The sequence below is a fragment of the Melospiza melodia genome, chromosome 1 (genome assembly GCF_035770615.1).
Source record: "Melospiza melodia melodia isolate bMelMel2 chromosome 1, bMelMel2.pri, whole genome shotgun sequence".
Classification (NCBI taxonomy): Eukaryota; Metazoa; Chordata; class Aves; order Passeriformes; family Passerellidae; genus Melospiza; species Melospiza melodia.
The window spans coordinates 173,085,083-173,107,520 of record NC_086194.1 but is presented as its reverse complement, the minus strand read 5'-3'; the positions used below and the strand labels follow the sequence as shown (position 1 = coordinate 173,107,520).

At 58.1% G+C, this 22,438-nt stretch overlaps 1 protein-coding gene across 1 annotated transcript in view; it reads right to left on the bottom strand.

The window, feature by feature from the left end:
• Positions 1-4,865: 4,865 nt before the first annotated feature.
• The window catches only part of ARHGAP39 (Rho GTPase activating protein 39), a 259,573-nt gene continuing 242,000 nt past the window's right edge, over positions 4,866-22,438 (bottom strand). Inside the window, exons 8-11 of the mRNA XM_063175373.1 lie at positions 20,558-20,757; positions 13,559-13,650; positions 13,285-13,454; positions 4,866-5,079 (exon numbers count right to left, since the gene is read on the bottom strand). Coding sequence (XP_063031443.1) covers positions 4,885-5,079; positions 13,285-13,454; positions 13,559-13,650; positions 20,558-20,757 — 657 coding nt within the window. The 3' untranslated portion in view covers positions 4,866-4,884. The remainder of the gene's footprint in view (positions 5,080-13,284; positions 13,455-13,558; positions 13,651-20,557; positions 20,758-22,438) is intronic.

The window sequence follows — 22,438 nt, the reverse complement described above, 5'->3', positions numbered from 1 at the left end:
CATCAGGGTGGGACCAGGAAGATCTGAAGAAGATTGAAGGACACCAAGGTGGGACCTGCTGGAAGTTGGAGGTCACCAAGGTGGGACCTGGTGGAGGTTTGGGGTCACCAAGGTGGGACCTGGAGGATCTGAAGAAGATTGAGGGACACCAAGGTGGGACCTGCTGGAAGTTGGAGGTCACCAAGGTGGGACCTGGTGGGACTTGGGGGACACCAAGGTGGGACCTGGAGAAGGTTCGGGGTCACCAAGGTGGGACCAGGAAGATCTGAAGAAGATTGAGGGACACCAAGGTGGGGCCTGGAGGAGATCAGGGACACCAAGGTGGGACCTGGTGGACATTGGGGACACCGAGGTGGCACCTGGAAGCGGTGGGAGCATCAAGGTGGGACCTGGAGAAGGTCTGGGGTCACCAAGGTGGGACCTGGAGGAGGTTGGAGGACACCAAGGTGGGACCTGGTGGGACTTGGGGGACACCAAGGTGGGACCTGGAGAAGGTTTGGGGTCACCAAGGTGGGACCTGGTGGACATTGGGGTCACCAAAGTGGGACCTGGAGAAGGTTTGGGGTCACCAAGGTGGGACCTGGAGATCTGGGGTCACCAAGGTGGGACCTGGAGGAGATCAGGGACACCAAGGTGGGACCTGGAGATCTGGGGACACCAAAGGTGGGACCTGGAGGAGATCAGGGACACCAAGGTGGGCTGGGCAGGACCAGGTGGAGATGGGTGCCCTGGTGGGTCCTGGAGGAGATGGTGGACACCAGGATGGACCCAGGAGGAGATGGTGGACACCCAGGTGGACCCAGGAGGAGATGGTGGACACCAGGATGGGCCCAGCAGGAGATGGTGGACACCAAGATAGGTTCAGGAGAAGATGGTGGAGACCAGGATGGGCCCAGGAGGAGATGATGGACACCAGGATGGGCCCAGGAGGAGATGGTGGACACTCAGGTTCAGGAGGAGATGGTGGACACCAGGATGGGTTCAGGAGGAGATGGTGGACACTCAGGTGGACCCAGGAGGAGATGATGGACACTCAGGTTCAGGAGGAGATGGTGGACACCAGGATGGACCCAGGAGGAGATGGTGGACACCAGGATGGACCCAGGAACTGAAGGTGGACACCAGGATGGGTTCAGGAGGAGATGGTGGACACCAGGATGGACACCAGGAGCTGGATGGACACCAGGATGGGCCCAGAAGAACCAGGAGGAGATGATGAACCCCAAGATGGACCCAGGAGGAGATGGTGGACACCAGGATGGGCCCAGGAGGAGATGGTGGACACCTAGAAAGGTTCAGGAACTGATGGTGGACACCAAGATGGACCCAGAAGAACCAGGAGGAGATGGTGGACACCAGGATGGGTTCAGGAGGAGATGGTGGACACCAGGATGGGTTCAGGAACTGAAAGTGGACACCAAGATGGACCCAGGAGGAGATGGTGGACACTCAGGTTCAGGAGGAGATGGTGGACACCAGGATGGACCCAGAAGAACCAGGAGGAGATGGTGGACACCTAGACAGGTTTAGGAGCTGAAGGTGGACACCAGGATGGGCCCCAGAGGAGATGGTGGACACCAGGATGGGCCCAGGAGAACCAGGAGGAGATGGTGGACACCAGGATGGGTTCAGGAGGAGATGGTGGACACCTAGAAAGGTTCAGGAACTGATGGTGGACACCAGGATGGGCCCAGAAGAACCAGGAGCAGCAGATGGGAGGTCCTGGCACAGCTCCTGGTGGTGCCACCGTGGTGGGACAGGATGGACACGGGGACACCAGGGGACACCAGAGCTCCTCAGGATGGACAATCGGCCACCAGAGCTCCTCAGGGTGGACAATCGGCCACCACGGCCACCCCAGGGCCACCAGAGCTCCTCAGGATGGACAATCGGCCACCACGGCTCTCCAGGATGGACAATCGGCCACCAGAGCTCCTCAGGATGGACAATCGGCCACCACGGCCACCCCAGGGCCACCACGGCTCTCCAGGATGGACAATCGGCCACCAGAGCTCCTCAGGGTGGACAATCGGCCACCACGGCCACCCCAGGATGGACAATTGGCCACCACGACCACCCCAGGGCCACCACTGCCATGAGGACCTCCCGGGTCTCCTCCACGGTCACTGAGGTCCTCTGGTGTCCAGGTGACCTCCTGAAGCCCATGGAGATCCCTCAGGGCCAGGATGTTCCTCAGGAACCCCCGAGAAGAACCGGGTGGTGGCACAGCCAGGTCAGGGTGGACCTCGAGGACTTCTCCTGGTCCAGGTGGGGGAGGATGGGGACAATCCCCGGCCAGGAGGTCCCGCTGGAGATGGAGCTCGGTGAGGGGAGCGTGGAGGAGCTCCTGGAGATCCTGGATCTTGGTGGACATGGAGCTCACCACACGGTGAAGAACCTCATGGACCTCCAGGTTCTTCATGAAGATGGAGCTCAGCACCTGGTGGAGAACCTCATGGACCTCCTGTTCCTGGTGGACATGGAGCTCACCACGTGGAGAAGAAGCTCATGGACCTCCAGGTTCTTGGTGGGCATGGAGCTCAGCACGTGGACCTCCAGGTTCTTCATGAAGATGGAGCTCACCACGTGGTGAAGAAGCTCATGGACCTCCAGGTTCTTGGTGGAGATGGGTGCCACCACGTGGTGAAGAACCTCATGGACCTCGTGGAGACGGGTGCCACCACATGATGGAGAACCTCATGGACCTCCTGGTTCCTGGTGGAGATGGATCCCACCACATGGTGAAGAACCTGCTGTTCCTGGTGGAGATGGGTGCCACCACGTGGAGAAGAAGCTCATGGACCTCCAGGTTCTTGGTGGGCATGGAGCTCAGCATGTGGTGGAGAAGCTCATGGACCTCCAGGTTCTTGGTGGGCATGGAGCTCAGCATGTGGACCTCCAGGTTCTTCATGAAGATGGAGCTCACCACGTGGTGGAGAACCTCATGGACCTCCAGGTTCTTGGTGGAGATGGAGCTCAGCACGTGGTGGAGAAGCTCATGGACCTCCAGGTTCCTGGTGGAATTGGAGCTCACCACGTGGTAAGTTTGTAGAACCTCATGGACCTCCAGGTTCTTCATGCAGATGGATCTCACCACGTGGTGGAGAACCTCATGGACCTTCAGGTTCTTGGTGGAGATGGGTGCCACCACGTGGTGAAGAACCTCACAGACCTCCTGTTCTTGGTGGAGATGGATCTCCCCACATGCTGAAGAACCTCATGGACCTCCAGGTTCTTGGTGGAGATGGAGCTCACCATGTCATGGAGAACCTCACAGACCTCCTGTTCCTGGTGGAGATGGATCTCCCAACATGGTGAAGAACCTCCAGGATCTTGGTGGAGATGGAACCCACCATGTGGTGAAGAACCTCCTGGATCTTGGTGGAGATGGATCTCACCACATGGTGAAGAACCTCATGGACCTCCTGTTCCTGGTGGAGATGGATCCCACCACCTGCTGAAGACCCTCCCGTTCCCGGCGCAGAGCGGCCACTAGGTGGGGACAACGACCACGACAGGGGACACCGGTGGGGTGGGACAGATGGACACTTGGTGGCCGCTATAGGACGCCCTCCATGGCGCTGGTGTCCAGGTGCTGCATGAGCACCCGCATGAAGGATGGGACAGTTGGTGGGACACCGGTGGGGTGGGACAGGTGGACAATCGGTGGGATGTCCACTATAGGATGCCCTCCATGGCGCTGGTGTCCAGGTGCTGCATGAGGACACCGGTGGGGTGGGACAGATGGACAATGTCCACTATAGGACACCCTCCATGAAGCTGCTGTCCAGGTGCTGGGTGGGACAGGTGGGACAGGTGGACAATCGGTGGGATGTCCACTATAGGACGCCCTCCATGAAGCTGGTGTCCAGGTGCTGCATGAGCACCCTCATGAAGGATGGGACACCGGTGGGGTGGGACAGATGGACAATCGATGTCCACTATAGCATGCCCTCCATGGCGCTGGTGTCCAGGTGCTGGATGAGGACACCGGTGGGGTGGGACAGGTGGGACAGATGGACAATCGGTGGGTTGTCCACTATAGCACGCCCTCCATGAAGCTGGTGTCCAGGTGCTGCATGAGCACCCTCATGAAGGATGGGACAGTTGGTGGGACACCGGTGGGGTGGGATGTCCACTATAGGACGCCCTCCATGGCGCTGGTGTCCAGGTGCTGGATGAGGACACCGGTGGGGTGGGACAGATGGACACTTGGTGGCCGCTATAGGACGCCCTCCATGAAGCTGGTGTCCAGGTGCTGGATGAGCACCCTCATGAAGGATGGACACCGGTGGGGTGGGATGGACAATCGGTGGGATGTCCACTATAGGACGCCCTCCATGAAGCTGGTGTCCAGGTGCTGGATGAGCACCCTCATGAAGGATGGGACAGTTGGTGGGACACCGGTGGGGTGGGGTGGGACAGTTGATGTCCACTATAAGATGCCCTCCATGAAGCTGGTGTCCAGGTGCTGCATGAGGACACCGGTGGGACAGATGGACACTTGGTGGCCGCTATAGGACACCCTCCATGAAGCTGGTGTCCAGGTGCTGGATGAGCACCCTCATGAAGGATGGACACCGGTGGGGTGGGATGTCCACTATAGGACGCCCTCCATGAAGCTGGTGTCCAGGTGCTGGATGAGCACCCTCATGAAGGATGGACACCGGTGGGGTGGGACAGATGGACAATTGGTGGGATGTCCACTATAGGACGCCCTCCATGAAGCTGGTGTCCAGGTGCTGGATGAGGACACCGGTGGGACAGATGGACACTTGGTGGCCGCTATAGGACGCCCTCCATGAAGCTGGTGTCCAGGTGCTGGATGAGCACCCTGATGAAGGATGGGACACCGGTGGGGTGGGGTGGGACAGTTGATGTCCACTATAAGATGCCCTCCATGAAGCTGGTGTCCAGGTGCTGGATGAGCACCCTGATGAAGGACATCTCCTTGCGCGTGTTCTCGAAGATGACGCGCGGGTCCTCGGAGCGGCAGCGCAGGCAGTTGGGCGCCATCACCATGGCCAGGTTGTTGACGTCCATCTTGGTCACCGCCACGTTGGCCGGCTGCACGAACACCTGAGGGACAGCAGAACGTGGAGGTCACGGTGGTGGGACAGCTGGTGGGGTTGGACCTTCAGCTGGTGGTGACCACGGAGAACCCAAAAGCACGTCAGGAGAACCCATGGGGTGGGAGAAAGATGGAGGTGATGGGGTTGGTGGAACTCCTGGTTCTTCTCATGGAGAACCCAAAGCCACATCAGGAGAAGGAACCAGACCTGGAGGTCACCAGGAGCACCAACCCATGGGGTGAGAGAAGGGAAATGGAGATGATGGGGTTGGTGGAGCTCCTGGTTCCTCTCATGGTGACCTCGAGGAACCCAAACCCACGTCAGGAGAAGGAACCAGACCTGGAGGTCACCAGGACCTCATGGAATGGGAGAAAGATGGAGGTGATGGGGTTGGTGGAACTCCTGGTTCTTCTCAAGGTGACCTCGAGGAACCCAAACCCACCTCAGGAGAAGGATCCAGTAACACCAACCCATGGGGTGGGAGGAGAAAGGTGGAGGTCAAGTTGTGGTGGGACACCAGGTGGACACGGTTCTTCAGCTTGTGGTGACCATGGAGAACCCAAAGCCACGTCAGGAGAAGGAACCAGGAGAACCAACTCATGGAATGGTAGAAGGAAAATGGAGATGATGGGGTTGGTGGAACTCCTGGTTCTTCTCATGGTGACCTCGAGGAACCCAAAAGCACCTCGGGAGAAGGAACCAGGAGCACCAACCCATGGGGTGGGAGGAAGATGGAGGTGATGGGGTTGGTGGAACTCCTGGTTCCTCTCATGGTGACCTCGAACAACCCAAAGCCACGTCAGGAGAAGGAACCAGGAGTACCAACTCATGGAATGGTAGAAGGGAAATGGAGATGATGGGGTTGGTGGAACTCCTGGTTCTTCTCATGGTGACCTCGAAGAACCCAAAAGCACCTCAGGAGAAGGAACCAGACCTGGAGGTCACCAGGAGAACCAACCCATGGGGTGGGAGGAGGAGATGGAGAGGATGGGGTTGGTGGAACTCCTGGTTCTTGGCCACCACGTGGTGACCTTGGAGAACCCAAACCCACGTCAGGACAAGGAACCAGGACCGTAAACTCATGGGGTGGGAGGAGAAAGGTGGAGGTCAAGGGGTGGTGGGACACCAGGTGGACACGGTTCTTCATCTTGTGGTGACCACGGAGAACCCAAAGCCACCTCAGGAGAACCAACCAGACCTGGAGGTCACCAGGAGCACCAACCCATGGGGTGAGAGAAGGAAGGTGGAGGTGATGGGATTGGTGGAACTCCCGGTTCCTCTCATGATGGCCTTGAGGAACCCAAAGCCTCCTCAGGAGAAGGAACCAGGAGCTCCCACCCATGGAATGGTTGAAGGGAAATGGAAGTGATGGGGTTGGTGGAACTCCCGGTTCCTCTCATGATGGCCTCGAAGAACCCAAACCCACGTCAGGAGAACCAACCAGACCTGGAGCTCACCAGGATCTCATGGAATGGGAGGAAGATGGAGGTGATGGGGTTGGTGGAACTCCTGGTTCCTCTCATGGAGAACTCTAAAGCACCTCAGGAGAAGGAACCAGACCAGGAGGTCACCAGGAGCACCAACCCATGGGGTGGGAGGAGAAAGGTGGAGGTCAAGGGGTGGTGGGACACCAGGTGGACACGGTTCTTCAGCTTGTGGTGACCACGGAGAACCCAAAAGCACGTCAGGAGAAGGAACCAGGAGCTCCAACTCATGGAATGGTAGAAGGGAAATGGAGATGATGGGTTGGTGGAACTCCTGGTTCTTCTCATGGTGACCTCGAAGAACCCAAGAGCACGTCAGGAGAAGGAACCAGGATCGTAAACTCATGGGGTGGGAGGAGAAAGGGTGGTGGGACAGCAGGTGGACACGGTTCCTCAGGTTGTGGTGACCATGGAGAACCCAAAAGCACCTCAGGAGCAGGAACCAGGAGCACCAACCCATGGGGTGGGAGGAAGATGGAGGTGATGGGGTTGGTGGAACTCCCGGTTCCTCTCATGGTGACCTCGAAGAACCCAAAGCCACCTCAGGAGAAGGAACCAGGAGGTCACCAGGAGAACCAACCCATGGGGTGAGAGAAGGAAGGTGGACGTGATGGGTTGGTGGAACTCCCGGTTCTTCTCATGGTGACCTCGAAGAACCCAAAAGCACGTCAGGAGAAGGAACCAGGATCGTAAACTCACGGGGTGGGAGGAGAAAGGGTGGTGGGACAGCAGGTGGACACGGTTCCTCAGCTTGTGGTGACCATGGAGAACCCAAAAGCACCTCAGGAGAAGGAACCAGACCTGGAGGTCACCAGGAGCACAAACTCATGGGGTGGACGGAGGAAGATGGAGATGGTGGGGTTGGTGGAACTCCCGGTTCCTCTCATGGTGACCTCGGAGAACCCAAAGCCACCTCAGGAGAAGGAACCAGACCCGGAGGTTTCCAGGATCTCATGGAATGGGAGGAAGATGGAGGTGATGGGGTTGGTGGAACTCCTGGTTCTTCTCAAGGTGACCTCGAGGAACCCAAAGCCACCTCAGGAGAAGGAACCAGGATCGTAAACTCATGGGGTGGGAGGAGAAAGGTGGAGGTCAAGGGGTGGTGGGACACCAGGTGGGGTTGGACCTTCAGCTTGTGGTGACCACGGAGAACCCAAACCCACCTCAGGAGAAGGAACCAGACCTGGAGCTCACCAGGAGAACCAACCCATGGGGTGAGAGAAGGAAGGTGGACGTGATGGGGTTGGTGGAACTCCCGGTTCCTCTCATGATGGCCTTGAAGAACCCAAACCCACCTCAGGAGAAGGAACCAGACCTGGAGGTCACCAGGATCTCATGGAATGGGAGAAAGATGGAGGTGATGGGGTTGGTGGAACTCCCGGTTCTTCTCATGATGGCCTCGAAGAACCCAAACCCACCTCAGGAGAAGGAACCAGGAGCACCAACCCATGGGGTGGGAGGAGAAAGGTGGAGGTCAAGGGGTGGTGGGACACCAGGTGGACACGGTTCTTCAGCTTGTGGTGACCATGGAGAACCCAAAAGCACGTCAGGAGAAGGAACCAGGAGCTCCAACTCATGGAATGGTAGAAGGAAAATGGAGATGATGGGGTTGGTGGAACTCCTGGTTCTTCTCATGGTGACCTCGAAGAACCCAAAAGCACGTCAGGAGAAGGAACCAGGATCGTAAACTCATGGGGTGGGAGGAGAAAGGGTGGTGGGACACCAGGTGGATGTGGTTCTTCAGCTTGTGGTGACCATGGAGAACCCAAAACCACGTCAGGAGAACCCATGGGGTGGGAGAAAGATGGAGGTGATGGGGTTGGTGGAACTCCTGGTTCTTCTCATGGAGAACCCAAAGCCACCTCAGGAGAAGGAACCAGACCTGGAGGTCACCAGGATCTCATGGAATGGGAGGAAGATGGAGGTGATGGGGTTGGTGGAAGTCCTGGTTCCTCTCATGATGAACTCGGAGAACCCAAACCCACCTCAGGAGAAGGAACCAAGAACGTCACCAGGAGCTCCAACCCATGGGGCGGTAGAAAGGAGATGGAAGTTCTGGGATTGCTGAAACTCCCGGTTCCTCTCATGGTGACCTCGAGGAACCCAAAGCCACCTCAGGAGAAGGAACCAGGAGCACCCACCCATGGAATGGGAGTAGAAAGCTGGAAGTGATGGGCTTGGTGGAACTGCTGGTTCTTCTCACAGTGAACCCAAAACCACCTCAGGAGAACCAACCAGAGCTGGAGGTCACCAGGAGCTCCAACTCATGGGGTGGGAGGAAGATGGAGGTGATGGGGTTGGTGGAACTCCTGGTTCCTCTCATGGTGACCTTGAGGAACCCAAAGCCACCTCAGGAGAAGGAACCAGGAGCTCCAACCCATGGAATGGTAGAAGAGAAATGGAGGTGATGGGGTTGGTGGAACTCCTGGTTCTTGTGTCACCATGAGGTGAAGGTGGAGAACCCAAAAGCACCTCAGGAGAAGGAACCAGACCTGGAGGTCACCAGGAGAACCAACCCATGGGGTGGGAGGAGAAACATGGAGGTGGTTGGTTGGTGGAACTCCTGGTTCCTCTCATGGTGACCTCGGAGAACCCAAAACCACCTCAGGAGAAGGAACCAGGAGAACCAACCCATGGGGTGGTAGACGGGAAATGGAAGCCATGGGATTGGTGGAACTCCTGGTTCTTCTCATGGAAACCTTGGAGAACCCAAACCCACCTCAGGAGAAGGAACCAGGAGGTCACCAGGAGAACCAACCCATGAAGTGAGAGAAGGAAGATGGACGTGATGGGGTTGGTGGAACTCCTGGTTCCTCTCATGGTGATCTCGAGGAACCCAAACCCACGTCAGGAGAAGGAACCAGACCTGGAGGTCACCAGGATCTCATGGAATGGGAAGAAGATGGAGGTGATGGGGTTGGTGGAGCTCCTGGTTCTTCTCATGGTGACCTCAGAGAACGCAAACCCACCTCAGGAGAAAGAACCAGGAGCACCAACCCATGGAATGGAAGGAGGACATGGAGGTGATGGGGTTGGTGGAACTCCTGGTTCTTCTCATGGAAACCTTGAAGAACCCAAAGCCACCTCAGGAGAAGGAACCAGGAGCACAAACTCGTGAAGTGGCAGAAAGAAAAACGGAAGTGATGGGATTGGTGGAACTCCCGGTTCCTCTCATGGTGACCTCAGAGAACCCAAAGCCACCTCAGGGGAAGGAACCAGGATCGTAAACTCATGGGGTGGGAGGAGAAAGGTGGAGGTCAAGGGTGGTGGGACACCAGGTGGGGTTGGACCTTCAGCTTTTGGTGACCATGGAGAACCCAAAGCCACCTCAGGAGAAGGAACCAGACCTGGAGCTCACCAGGAGAACCAACCCATGGGGTGAGAGAAGGAAGATGGACGTGATGGGGTTGGTGGAACTCCCGGTTCCTCTCATGATGGCCTTGAAGAACCCAAAACCACGTCAGGAGAAGGAACCAGGATCGTAAACGCATGGGGTGGGAGGAGAAAGGGTGGTGGGACACCAGGTGGAAACGGTTCTTCATCTTGTGGTGACCATGGAGGTCACCAGGGTCTCATGGAATGGGAGGAAGATGGAGGTGATGGGGTTGGTGGAGCTCCCGGTTCCTCTCATGGTGACCTCGAGGAACCCAAACCCACCTCAGGAGCAGGAACCAGGAGCACCCACCCATCGGGTGGTAGAAGGAAAATGGAAGTGATGGGATTGGTGGAACTCCCGGTTCCTCTCATGGTGACCTCAGAGAACCCAAACCCACCTCAGGAGAAGGAACCAGGAGCACCAACCCATGGAATGGCAGAAGGAAAATGGAAGTGATGGGGTTGGTGGAACTCCTGGTTCTTCTCATGGTGACCTCAGAGAACCCAAAGCCACCTCAGGAAAAGGACCCAGGAGGTCACCAGGATCTCATGGAATGGGAGAAAGATGGAGGTGATGGGGTTGGTGGAACTCCTGGTTCTTCTCATGGTGACCTCGAGGAACCCAAAGCCACCTCAGGAGAAGGAACCAGGAGCACCAACCCATGGAATGGAAGGAGGACATGGAGGTGATGGGGTTGGTGGAACTCCTGGTTCCTCTCATGGAGAACCCAAAGCCACCTCAGGAGAAGGAACAACACCAACTTGTGAAGTGACAGAAGGAAAACAGAAGTTCTGGGATTGCTGAAACTCCCGGTTCCTCTCATGGTGACCTCGAGGAACCCAAACCCACCTAAGGAGCAGGAACCACGAGCGCCCACCCATGGGGTGGACGGAGGAAGATGGAGGTGGTGAGGTTGGTGGAACTCCTGGTTCCTCTCATGGAGAACCCAAACCCACCTCCGGAGCAGGACCCAGGAGCGCCCACCCGTGGAACGCCCGACGGCAGATGGACGCCATGGGCTTGGTGAAACTCCCGGTTCCTCTCATGGTGACCTCGAAGAACCCAAACCCACCTCAGGAGAAGGAACCAGGAGAACCAACCCATGGGGTGGTAGACGGGAAACGGAAGTTCTGGGCTTGGTGGAACTCCTGGTTCCTCTCATGGTGACTTCGAAGAACCCAAAACCACGTCAGGAGAAGGAACCAGACCAGGAGGTCACCAGGATCTCATGAAATGGGAGGAAGATGGAGGTGATGGGGTTGGTGGAACTCCTGGTTCCTCTCAAGGTGACCTCGAGGAACCCAAAACCACGTCAGGAGAAGGAACCAGGATCTCCAACTCATGCAGTGGGAGGAGAAAGGTGGAGGTCAAGGGGTGGTGGGACACCAGGTGGACACTTTTCTTCATCTTGTGGTGACCACGGAGAACCCAAAGACACCTCAGGAGAAGGAACCAGACCTGGAGGTCACCAGGAGCACCAACCCATGGAGTGAGAGAAGGAAGGTGGACGTGATGGGGTTGGTGGAACTCCTGGTTCCTCTCATGGTGACCTCGGAGAACCCAAACCCACGTCAGGAGAAGGAACCAGACCAGGAGGTCACCAGGATCTCATGGAATGGGAGAAAGATGGAGGTGATGGGGTTGGTGGAGCTCCTGGTTCTTCTCATGGTGACCTCGAGGAACCCAAACCCACCTCAGGAGAAGGAACCAGGACCACCTAACCATGGGGTGGTCGATGGGAAGTGGAAGTGATGGGGTTGGTGGAACTCCTGGTTCTTCTCATGGAAACCTTGAAGAACCCAAAGCCACCTCAGGAGAAGGAACCAGGAGCACCAACTCGTGAAGTGGCAGAAAGAAAAACGGAAGTGATGGGCTTGGTGAAACTCCCGGTTCCTCTCATGGTGACCTCGGAGAACCCAAAGCCACCTCAGGAGCAGGACCCAGGAGCACCAACCCATGGAGTGAGAGAAGGAAGGTGGAGGTGATGGGATTGGTGGAACTCCTGCTTCTTCTCATGGTGACCTCAGAGAACCCAAACCCACCTCAGGAGAAGGAACCAGGAGGACACCAGGATCTGATGGAATGGGAGGAAGATGGAGGTGACGGGGTTGGTGGAACTCCTGGTTCTTCTCATGGTGACCTCGAGGAACCCAAACCCACCTCAGGAGCAGGACCCAGGAGCGCCCACCCATGGAACAGCTGACGGGCGATGGAAGCCATGGGCTTGGTGGAACTCCCGGTTCCTCTCCTGATGGCCTCGAAGAACCCAAACCCACCTCAGGAGAAGGAACCAGACCTGGAGATCACCAGGAGCACCAACCCATGGGGTGGTAGAAGAGAACCGGAAGTTCTGGGATTGCTGAAACTCCCGGTTCCTCTCATGGTGACCTCAAGGAACCCAAAGCCACCTCAGGAGAAGGAACCAGGAGCACCAACCCATGGGGTGGATGGAGGAAGATGGAGGTGATGGGGATGCTGGAACTCCCGGTTCCTCTCATGGTGACCTCGAGGAACCCAAACCCACCTCAGGAGCAGGAACCACGAGCGCCCACCCACGGAACGCCTGACGGCAGATGGACGCCATGGGCTTGGTGAAACTCCCGGTTCCTCTCATGGTGACCTCGAGGAACCCAAACCCACCTCAGGAGAAGGAACCAGGAGCACCAACCCATGGGGCGGTAGAAGGGAAGTGGAGATGATGGGATTGGTGGAACTCCTGGTTCCTCTCATGGTGACCTTGAGGAACCCAAACCCACCTCAGGAGCAGGACCCAGGAGCACCAACCCATGGGGTGGTAGACGGGAAATGGAAGTTCTGGGATTGGTGGAACTCCTGGTTCCTCTCATGGTGACCTCGAAGAACCCAAAGCCACCTCAGGAGAAGGAACCAGGAGCACCAACCCATGGGGTGGTAGAAGGGAAGTGGAGATGATGGGATTGGTGGAACTCCTGGTTCCTCTCATGGTGACCTCGAGGAACCCAAACCCACCTCAGGAGCAGGACCCAGGAGCACCAACCCATGGGGTGGTAGACGGGAAATGGAAGTTCTGGGATTGGTGGAACTCCTGGTTCCTCTCATGGTGACCTCGAGGAACCCAAACCCACGTCAGGAGAAGGAACCACGAGCGCCCACCCATGGGGTGGATGGAGGAAGATGGAGGTGGTGAGGTTGGTGGAACTCCTGGTTCTTCTCATGGAGAACCCAAACCCACCTCAGGAGCAGGACCCAGGAGCGCCCACCCGCGGAACGCCCGACGTGAGATGGAACCCATGGCCTTGGAGACCCCATAACCACGTCCGGACACCCGCCCCCACCCTTGGGTCCCGCCCCCCCAGGAGGTCCCCGCGGTCACCTGGAGGAAGCGGATGAGGTAGCAGAGGACCATGCGGTTGATGCGGGGCAGCGCGTGCACCACGGCCACGGCGGCCTCGGGGCTCTCGTAGTGCGCGATGCAGCGCTCGTAGAACTCGTGCGGGATCAGCGGCTCCTCCAGCTCGCGGTACCACAGCTTCAGCAGCGACGCTGCAGAAGACAACCCACCACCGACCCACCGACCGACCCACCGTGAGGACCTCCTGCTGGTGGGGATGGACGTCCCACCGGCAGGCGCCGCCCCCAGGTCCTACCGGGAACGTGCGGGTCCTCCAGGCCGGTGGGGATCTTCCACTGGTCCACCTGGAGCTTGAGGGCGTTGACCTCGTCGATGTCGCCGGGGACCCTGCGGGGGGCATGGACGGGTTGGTGGGGTGGGACCGGCGGGGACAACCCGGAGCTGCAGAGCCCCTCCAGGAGAAGCTGGTGGGGACGTCAGCTGGGCACGGAGATGGTGGGGCCACCAGGAGGCCATCTTGGGGGAGATCGTGGAGGAACCTCCATGGCCCTGGAGACATCTTGGGAGGTTCTTGATGCCACCAAGATCTCACCATGACTGTGCTGGCCACCACGGAGAAACCTCCATGGAGCAATGAGAACCTGGATGGTGCCACCAAGATCTCACCATGACTCTGGTGGCCACCACAGACAAACCTCTATGGAGCAAGGAGAACCTGGATGGTGCCACCAAGACCTTGCCATGACTGTGGTGGCCACCATGGAGAAACCTCCATGACCTTGGAGGCATTTTGTGAGCTTGGTGCCACCAAGATCTCACCATGACTCTGGTGGCCACCATGGAGAAACCTCCATGGAGCAATGAGAAGCTGGATGGTGCCACCAAGATTCCACCATGACTGTGGTGGCCACCATGGAGAAACCTCTATAGACCAAGGAGAAGCTGGATGGTGCCACCAAGACCCCACCATGACTGTGGTGGCCACCATGGAGAAACCTCCATGGAGCAAGGAGAACCTGGATGGTGCCACCAAGATTCCACCATGACTCTGGTGGCCACCATGAAGGAACCCCCGTGCACCAAGAAGAACCTGGATGGTGCCACCAAGACCTTGCCATGACTGTGGTGGCCACCACGGAGAAACCTCCATGGCCTTGGAGATGTTCTGGGAGCTTCTTGGTGCCACCAAGATTCCACCATGACTGTGGTGGCCACCACGGAGAAACCTCTATGGAGCAAGGAGAACCTGGATGGTGCCACCAAAACCCCACCACGACTTTGGTGTCCACCATGAAGGAACCCCCATGGCCTTGCAGGAGAAGGGAATTGAGGGAACCCAGTGGATGGTGCCACCAAGATCCCACCATGACTGTGGTGGCCACCATGGAGAAACCTCCATGGACTTGGAGCTGTTTTGGGAGTTGGTGGCACCAGGAGAGCATCTTGGGGGACATTGTGGAGAAACCTCCATCGGGGATGGAGGAGTTGGTGGGGTGGGACCGGCGGGGACATCCTGGAGCTGCAGAGCCCCTCCAGGAGAAGCTGGTGGGGACGTCAGCTGGGCATGGAGATGGTGGGGCCACCAGGATTCCACCATGACTGTGGTGGCCACCATGGAGAAACCTCCATGGAGCAATGAGAAGCTGGATGGTGCCACCAAGATTCCACCATGACTGGTGGCCACCATGGAGAAACCTCTATAGACCAAGGAGAACCTGGATGGTGCCACCAAGACCCCACCACGACTGTGGTGGCCACCATGGAGAAACCTCCATGGCCTTGGAGAAGATTTGGGAGTTGGTGCCACCAGGAGCGCATCTTGAAGGACATTGTGGAGAAACCTCCATCGGGGATGGACGGGTTGGTGGGGTGGGACCGGCGGGGACAACCCGGAGCTGCAGGTCCACTCCAGGAGAAGCTGGTGGGGATGTCAGCTGGGCATGGACATGGTGGGAGCCACCAGGATTCCACCATGATTGTGGTGGCCACCAAGGAGAAACCTCCATGGAGCAATGAGAACCTCGATGGTGCCACCAAGATCTCACCATGACCTCCATGGAGAAACCTCCATGGCCTTGGAGACATCTTGGGAGCTTCTTGGTGCCACCAAGATTCCACCATGACTGGTGGCCACCATGGAGAAACCTCCGTGGAGCAATGAGAACCTGGATGGTGCCACCAAGATTCCACCATGACTGGTGGCCACCATGGAGAAACCTCCATGGCCTTGGAGAAGATTTGGGAGTTGGTGCCACCAGGAGCGCATCTTGAAGGACATTGTGGAGAAACCTCCATCGGGGATGGACGGGGTTGGTGGGGTGGGACCGGCGGGGACAACCTGGAGCTGCAGAGCCCCTCCAGGAGAAGCTGGTGGGGACGCCAGCTGGGCATGGAGATGGTGAGGCCACCAGGATTCCACCATGACTGTGGTGGCCACCATGGAGAAACCTCCATGGAGCAAGGAGAACCTGGATGGTGCCACCAAGATCTCACCATGACCTCCATGGAGAAACCTCCATGGCCTTGGAGACATCTTGGGAGCTTGGTGCCACCAGGACCTCACCATGGCTGTGGTGGCCACCATGGAGAAACCTCCATGGAGCAACGAGAAGCTGGATGGTGCCACCAAGACCCTGCCATGGTTGTGGTGGCCACCACGGAGAAACCTCTATAGACCAAGGAGAACCTGGATGGTGCCACCAAGACTCCACCATGACTGTGGTGACCACTGTGGAGAAACCTCCATGGCCTTGGAGAAGATTTGGGAGTTGGTGCCACCAGGAGCGCATCTTGAGGGACATTGTGGAGAAACCTCCATCGGGGATGGACGGGGTTGGTGGGGTGGGACCGGCGGGGACAACCCGGAGCTGCAGAGCCCCTCCAGGAGAAGCTGGTGGGGACGTCAGTTGGGCATGGAGATGGTGGGGGCCACCAGGAGACCATCTTGGGGGAGATCGTGGAGGAACCTCCATGGCCTTGGAGACATCTTGGGAGCTTGGTGTCACCAAGATCTCACCATGACTCTGGTGGCCACCACGGAGAAACCTCCATGGACCAAGGAGAACCTGGGTGGTGCCACCAAGACCTCGCCATGACTGTGGTGTCCACCACCAACCATCCCCATGACCTCGCAGCACCCACCAGAGCAGCAGAACCCCAGACACCCAAACCTCACCAGAACCTCCATCCATCCATCACCACCAGCATGACAGTGGTGGCCACCATGGAGAAACCTCGATGGAGCAAGGAGACCCTGGAGGAACCCACTGGGTGGTGCCACCAAGACCTCAGCATGACTGTGGTGGCCACCATGGAGCGAGGAGAAGTTGGAGGGACCCATGACTGGTGGCCACCATGGAGAAACCTCCATAGAGCCAGGAGCTGCTTTGGGAGCTCGGTGGCACCAAGAGACCATCGTGGTGGCCACCATGGAGAAACCTCCATGGCCTTGGAGACATCTTGAGAGCTTGGTGCCACCAAGACCCCGCCATGACTGTGGTGGCCACCATGCAGAAACCTCCCTGGCCTTGGAGAAAGGAGAAGGTGGTGGGACCCACTGGATGGTGCCACCAAGACCCCACCATGACTGTGGTGGCCACCATGGAGCGAGGAGAAGTTGGAGGAACCCACGACTGGTGGCCGCCATGGAGAAACGTCCATGGAGCAAGGAGAGCCTTGATGGTGCCACCAACATCCCACCATGGCTGTGGTGGCCACCATGGAGAAACCTCCATGGCCTTGGAGGCATCTTGGGACCTTGGTGCCACCAAGACCCCGCCATGACTGTGGTGGCCACCATGAAGGAACCCCTATGGACCAAGGAGAACCTGGATGGTGCCACCACAACCCCACCACAGCTTTGGTGTCCACCACCAACCATCCCCATGACCTCGCAGCGCCCACCAGAGCAGCAGAACCCCAGAACCCAAACCTCATGAGAACCTCCATCCATCACCACCACCACCGTGACAGTGGTGGCCACCATGGAGAAACCTCTGTGGAGCAAGGAGACCCTGGAGGAACCCACTGGGTGGTGCCACCAAGACCTCGCCATGACTGTGGTGGCCACCACGGAGAAACCTCCATGGACCAAGGAGAACCTGGGTGGTGCCACCAAGACCTCACCATGACTGTGGTGGCCACCATGAAGGAACCTCCATGGCCTTGGACCTCGTTTGGGAGCTTGGTGCCACCAAGATCTCACCATGACTGTGGTGGCCACCATGGAGAAACCTCCATGACCTTGGAGCTGCTTTGGGACCTTGGTGCCACCGAGATCCCGCCATGACTGTGGTGGCCACCATGGAGAAACTTCTGTGGAGCAAGGAGAACCTGGAGGGACCCACCTGGATGGTGCCATGACTGTGGTGGCCACCATGGAGCGAGGAGAAGTTGGAGGGACCCACGACTGGTGGCCACCATGGAGAAACCTCCATAGAGCAAGGAGCTGCTTTGGGAGCTTGGTGCCACGAAGATCCCACCATGACTTTGGTGGCCACCATGGAGAAACCTCGATGGACCAAGGAGAAGTTGGTGGGACCTGCCTGGATGGTGCCACCAAGACCTCACCATGGCTGTGGTGGCCACCAAGGAGAAACCTCCATGGCCTTGAAGAAGATTTGGGAGCTTGGTGCCACTGAGACCTCGCCATGACTGTGGTGACTTCCATGGAGAAACCTCAATGGAGCAAGGAGAAGGTGGTGGGACCTGCCTGGATGGTGCCTCCAAGACCTTGCCATGACTGTGGTGGCCACCATGGAGAAACCCCTATGGACCAAGGAGAACCTGGGTGGTGCCATCAAGACCCTGCCATGACTGTGGTGGCCACCATGGAGCGAGGAGAAGTTGGAGGGACCCATGACTGGTGGCCACCATGGAGAAATCTCCATGACCTTGGACCCATTTTGGGACCTTGGTGTCACCGAGATCCCACCATGACTGTGGTGGCCACCATGGAGAAACCCCCATGGCCTTGGAGCCATCTTGGGACCTTGGTGCAACCAAGAACCCAGCATGACTGGTGGCCACCATGGAGAAACCTCGATGGACCAAGGAGAAGTTGAGGGAACCCAGTGGATGGTGCCACCAAGACCCTGCCATGACTTTGTTGGCCAAGATGGAGAAACCTCCAGGGACCAAGGAGAACCTGGGTGGTGCCACCAAGACCTCACCATGACTGTGATGTCCACCACCAACCATCCCCATGACCTCGCAGCGCCCACCAGAGCAGCAGAACCCCAGACACCCAAACCTCACGAGAACCTCCATCCATCCATCACCACCACCAGCACCGTGACAGTGGTGGCTTCCATGGGGAAACCTCCATGGACTTAAACTAAGGAGAAGCTGGAGGAACCCAGTGGATGGTGCCACCAAGACCTCGCCATGACTGTGGTGGCCACCATGGAGCGAGGAGAAGTTGGAGGGACCCATGACCGGTGGCCACCATGGAGAAACCTCCATAGAGCCAGGAGCTGGTTTGGGATCTGGGTGCCACCAAGAGACCATCGTGGGGGACACCATGGAGAAACCTCCATGGCCATGGAGACATCTTGAGAGCTTGGTGCCACCAAGACCCCGCCATGACTGTGGTGGCCACCATGGAGCGAGGAGAAGTTGGAGGAACCCACGACTGGTGGCCGCCATGGAGAAACGTCCATGGAGCAAGGAGAGCCTTGATGGTGCCACCAACATCCCACCATGGCTGTGGTGGCCACCATGGAGAAACCTCCATGGCCTTGGACCCATTTTGGGACCTTGGTGCCACCAAGACCCCGCCATGACTGTGGTGGCCACCATGAAGGAACCCCTATGGAGCAAGGAGAACCTGGATGGTGCCACCACAACCCCACCACAGCTTTGGTGTCCACCACCAACCACCCCCATGACCTCGCAGCGCCCACCAGAGCAGCAGAACCCCAGACACCCAAACCTCACGAGAACCTCCATCCATCACCACCACCAGCACCGTGACAGTGGTGGCTTCCATGGAGAAACCTCTGTGGAGCAAGGAGAAGTTGAGGGGACCCACTGGGTGGTGCCACCAAGACCTCAGCATGACTGTGGTGGCCACCATGGAGCGAGGAGAAGTTGGAGGGACTCATGACTGGTGGCCACCATGGAGAAACCTCCATGGCCTTGGAGACATCTTGGGAGCTTGGTGCCACCAAGATCTCACCATGACTGTGGTGGCCACCATGAAGGAACCCCCGTGCACCAAGGAGAACCTGCGTGGTGCCACCAACATCCCACCATGACTGTGGTGGCCACCATGGAGAAACCCCTATGACCTTGGACCCATTTTGGGACCTTGGTGCCAGCAAGATCTCACCATGACTGTGGTGGCCACCACGGAGAAACCTCCATGGAGCAAGGAGAACCTGGATGGTGCCACCAAGACCTCACCATGACTGTGATGTCCACCACCAACGACCCCCATGACCTCGCAGCACCCACCAGAGCAGCAGAACCCCAGACACCCAAACCTCATGAGAACCTCCATCCATCACCACCACCAGCACCGTGACAGTGGTGGCTTCCATGGAGAAACCTCCATGGACCAAGGAGACCCTGGAGGGACCCAGTGGATGGTGACCACCAAGACCTCGCCATGACTCTGGTGGCCACTGTGGAGAAACCTCCATGGCCTTGGAGACATCTTGGGACCTTGGTGCCACCAAGACCTCACCATGGCTGTGGTGGCCACCATGGAGAAACCTCCGTGGAGCAAGGAGAACCTGGATGGTGCCACCAAGATCTCACCATGACTGTGGTGGCCACCATGGAGTGAGGAGAAGTTGGAGGGACCCACTCGATGGTGCCACCAAGACCTGGCCATGACTGGTGGCCACCATGGAGAAACCTCCATGGCCTTGGAGCAAGGAGAAGTAGAGGAAACCCAGTTGATGGTGGCCACTGAGGTGACCTCAGGAGAAGGAACCAGATCCATCCATCATCCATCCATGGATCCATCCATGATCCATCATCCATCCATCCATCCATGATCCACCATCCATCCATCATCCATCCATGGATCCATCCATGATCCATCATCCATCCATCCATCCATCCATCCATCCATCCATCCATGATCCATCATCCATCCATCCATCCATGGATCCACCCACCATCCATCCATCATCCATCCATCCATCATCCATCATCCATCATCCATCCATCCATCATCCATCCATCATCCATCATCCATCCATCATCCATCATCCATCCATGGATCCATCCATCCATCCATCTCACCACCAGCCCCACCACCACGCGCCGTCGCTGGTGGCCCCACCTGAAGATGCCCTCGGTCTGGTCGCCGTTGAGGGCCAGCACCTCCTCGGAGAGGCGCGTCTGCACCCAGGGCAGCTGGCGCTCGGGGTAGCGCTCGCGCTGCATGGCCACGATCTCCTGCAGTGAGCTGCCGAACATGGACGGGCTGAAGATGGCGTTCTTGGCGTGGCGGACCTCCTCCAGGTTCGGCTTCTTCAGGCCCTGGAGAAGACAACCCGAGGTCACCGCGGTGGTGGAGGTGGGATCTGCTCGGCGACGCCGCCCGCGCGTGGTGGGGACGGGGAGGGGTTCAATGACACCTGGTGATGGTGGTGCCACCACCAGGCAAGGGGTGAAGGTGGGGAAGATAAAACGCTGTGGTGGCCACCACGGAGAAAGCTCTGAGGAGCAAGGAGAAGCTGGATGGGGCCACCAAGGCCCTGCCGTGATTGTGGTGGCCACCACGAAGAAACCTCTGAGGAGCAAGGAGAAGCTGGATGGGGCCACCAAGGCGCTGCCATGATTGTGGTGGCCACCATGGAGAAACCTCTGGAGCAACGAGAACCTGGATGGGGCCACCAAGGCCCTGCCGTGGTTGTGGTGGCCACCATGGAGAAAGCTCTGTGGAGCAAGGAGAAGCTGGATGGGGCCACCAAGGCCCTGCCGTGGTTGTGGTGGCCACCGCGGAGAAACCTCCATGGCCTTGGAGCCCTTTTGCGACCTTGGTGGCACCGAGATGCCACCATGACTGTGGTGGCCACCATGGAGGAACCTCCATGGTCTTGGAGACATCTTGGGAGCTTGGTGCCACCAAGACCCCGCCATGACTGTGGTGGCCACCATGGAGGAACCTCCATGGCCTTGGAGACATCTTGGGAGCTTGGTGCCACCAAGACCCCGCCATGACTGTGGTGGCCACCGTGGAGAAAGCTCTGAGGAGCAACGAGAAGCTGGATGGGGCCACCAAGACCTTGCTGTGATTGTGGTGGCCACCGTGGAGAAACCTCCATGTTCTTGGAGACATCTTGGGAGCTTGGTGCCACCGAGATCTCACCATGACTGTGGTGCCCACCATGGAGAAAGCTCTAAGGAGCAAGGAGAAGCTGGATGGGGCCACCGAGACCCTGCCGTGATTGTGATGGCCACCGTGGAGAAACCTCCATGTTCTTGGAGACATCTTGGGAGCTTGGTGCCACCAAGATCTCACCATGACTTTGGTGATCACCATGGAGAAACCTCCATGGCCTTGGAGCTGTTTTGGGACCTTGGTGCCACTGAGATGCCACCATGAATATGGTGGCCACCATGGAGAAACCTCCATGGCCATGGACCTCATCTGGGACCTTGGTGCCACCAAGACCTTACCATGACTGTGGTGGCCACCATGGAGAAACCTCCATGGAGCAAGGAGAAGCTGGATGGGGCCACCAAGACCCTGCCGTGATTGTGGTGGCCACCGTGGAGAAACCTCCATGGCCTTGGAGCTGTTTTGGGACCTTGGTGCCACCGAGATCCCACCATGGCTTTGGTGGCCACCGTGGAGAAACCTCCATGGCCATGGACCTCGTCTGGGACCTTGGTGCCACCAAGACCTTACCATGCCTGTGGTGGCCACCATGGAGAAACCTCCATGGCCTTGGAGCTGCTTTGGGACCTTGGTGCCACCGAGACCTCACCATGACTGTGGTGGCCACCATGGAGAAGCACACATGGCCTTGGAGACATCTTGGGAGCTTGGTGCCACTGAGATCCCACCATGATTTGGTGGCCACCATGGAGAAACCTCCATGGCCTTGGAGACACTCGGGAGCTTGGTGGCACCAAGACCTCACCATGACAGTGGTGGCCACCATGGAGCGAGGAGAAGTTGGAGGGACCCATGACTGGTGGCCACCATGGAGAA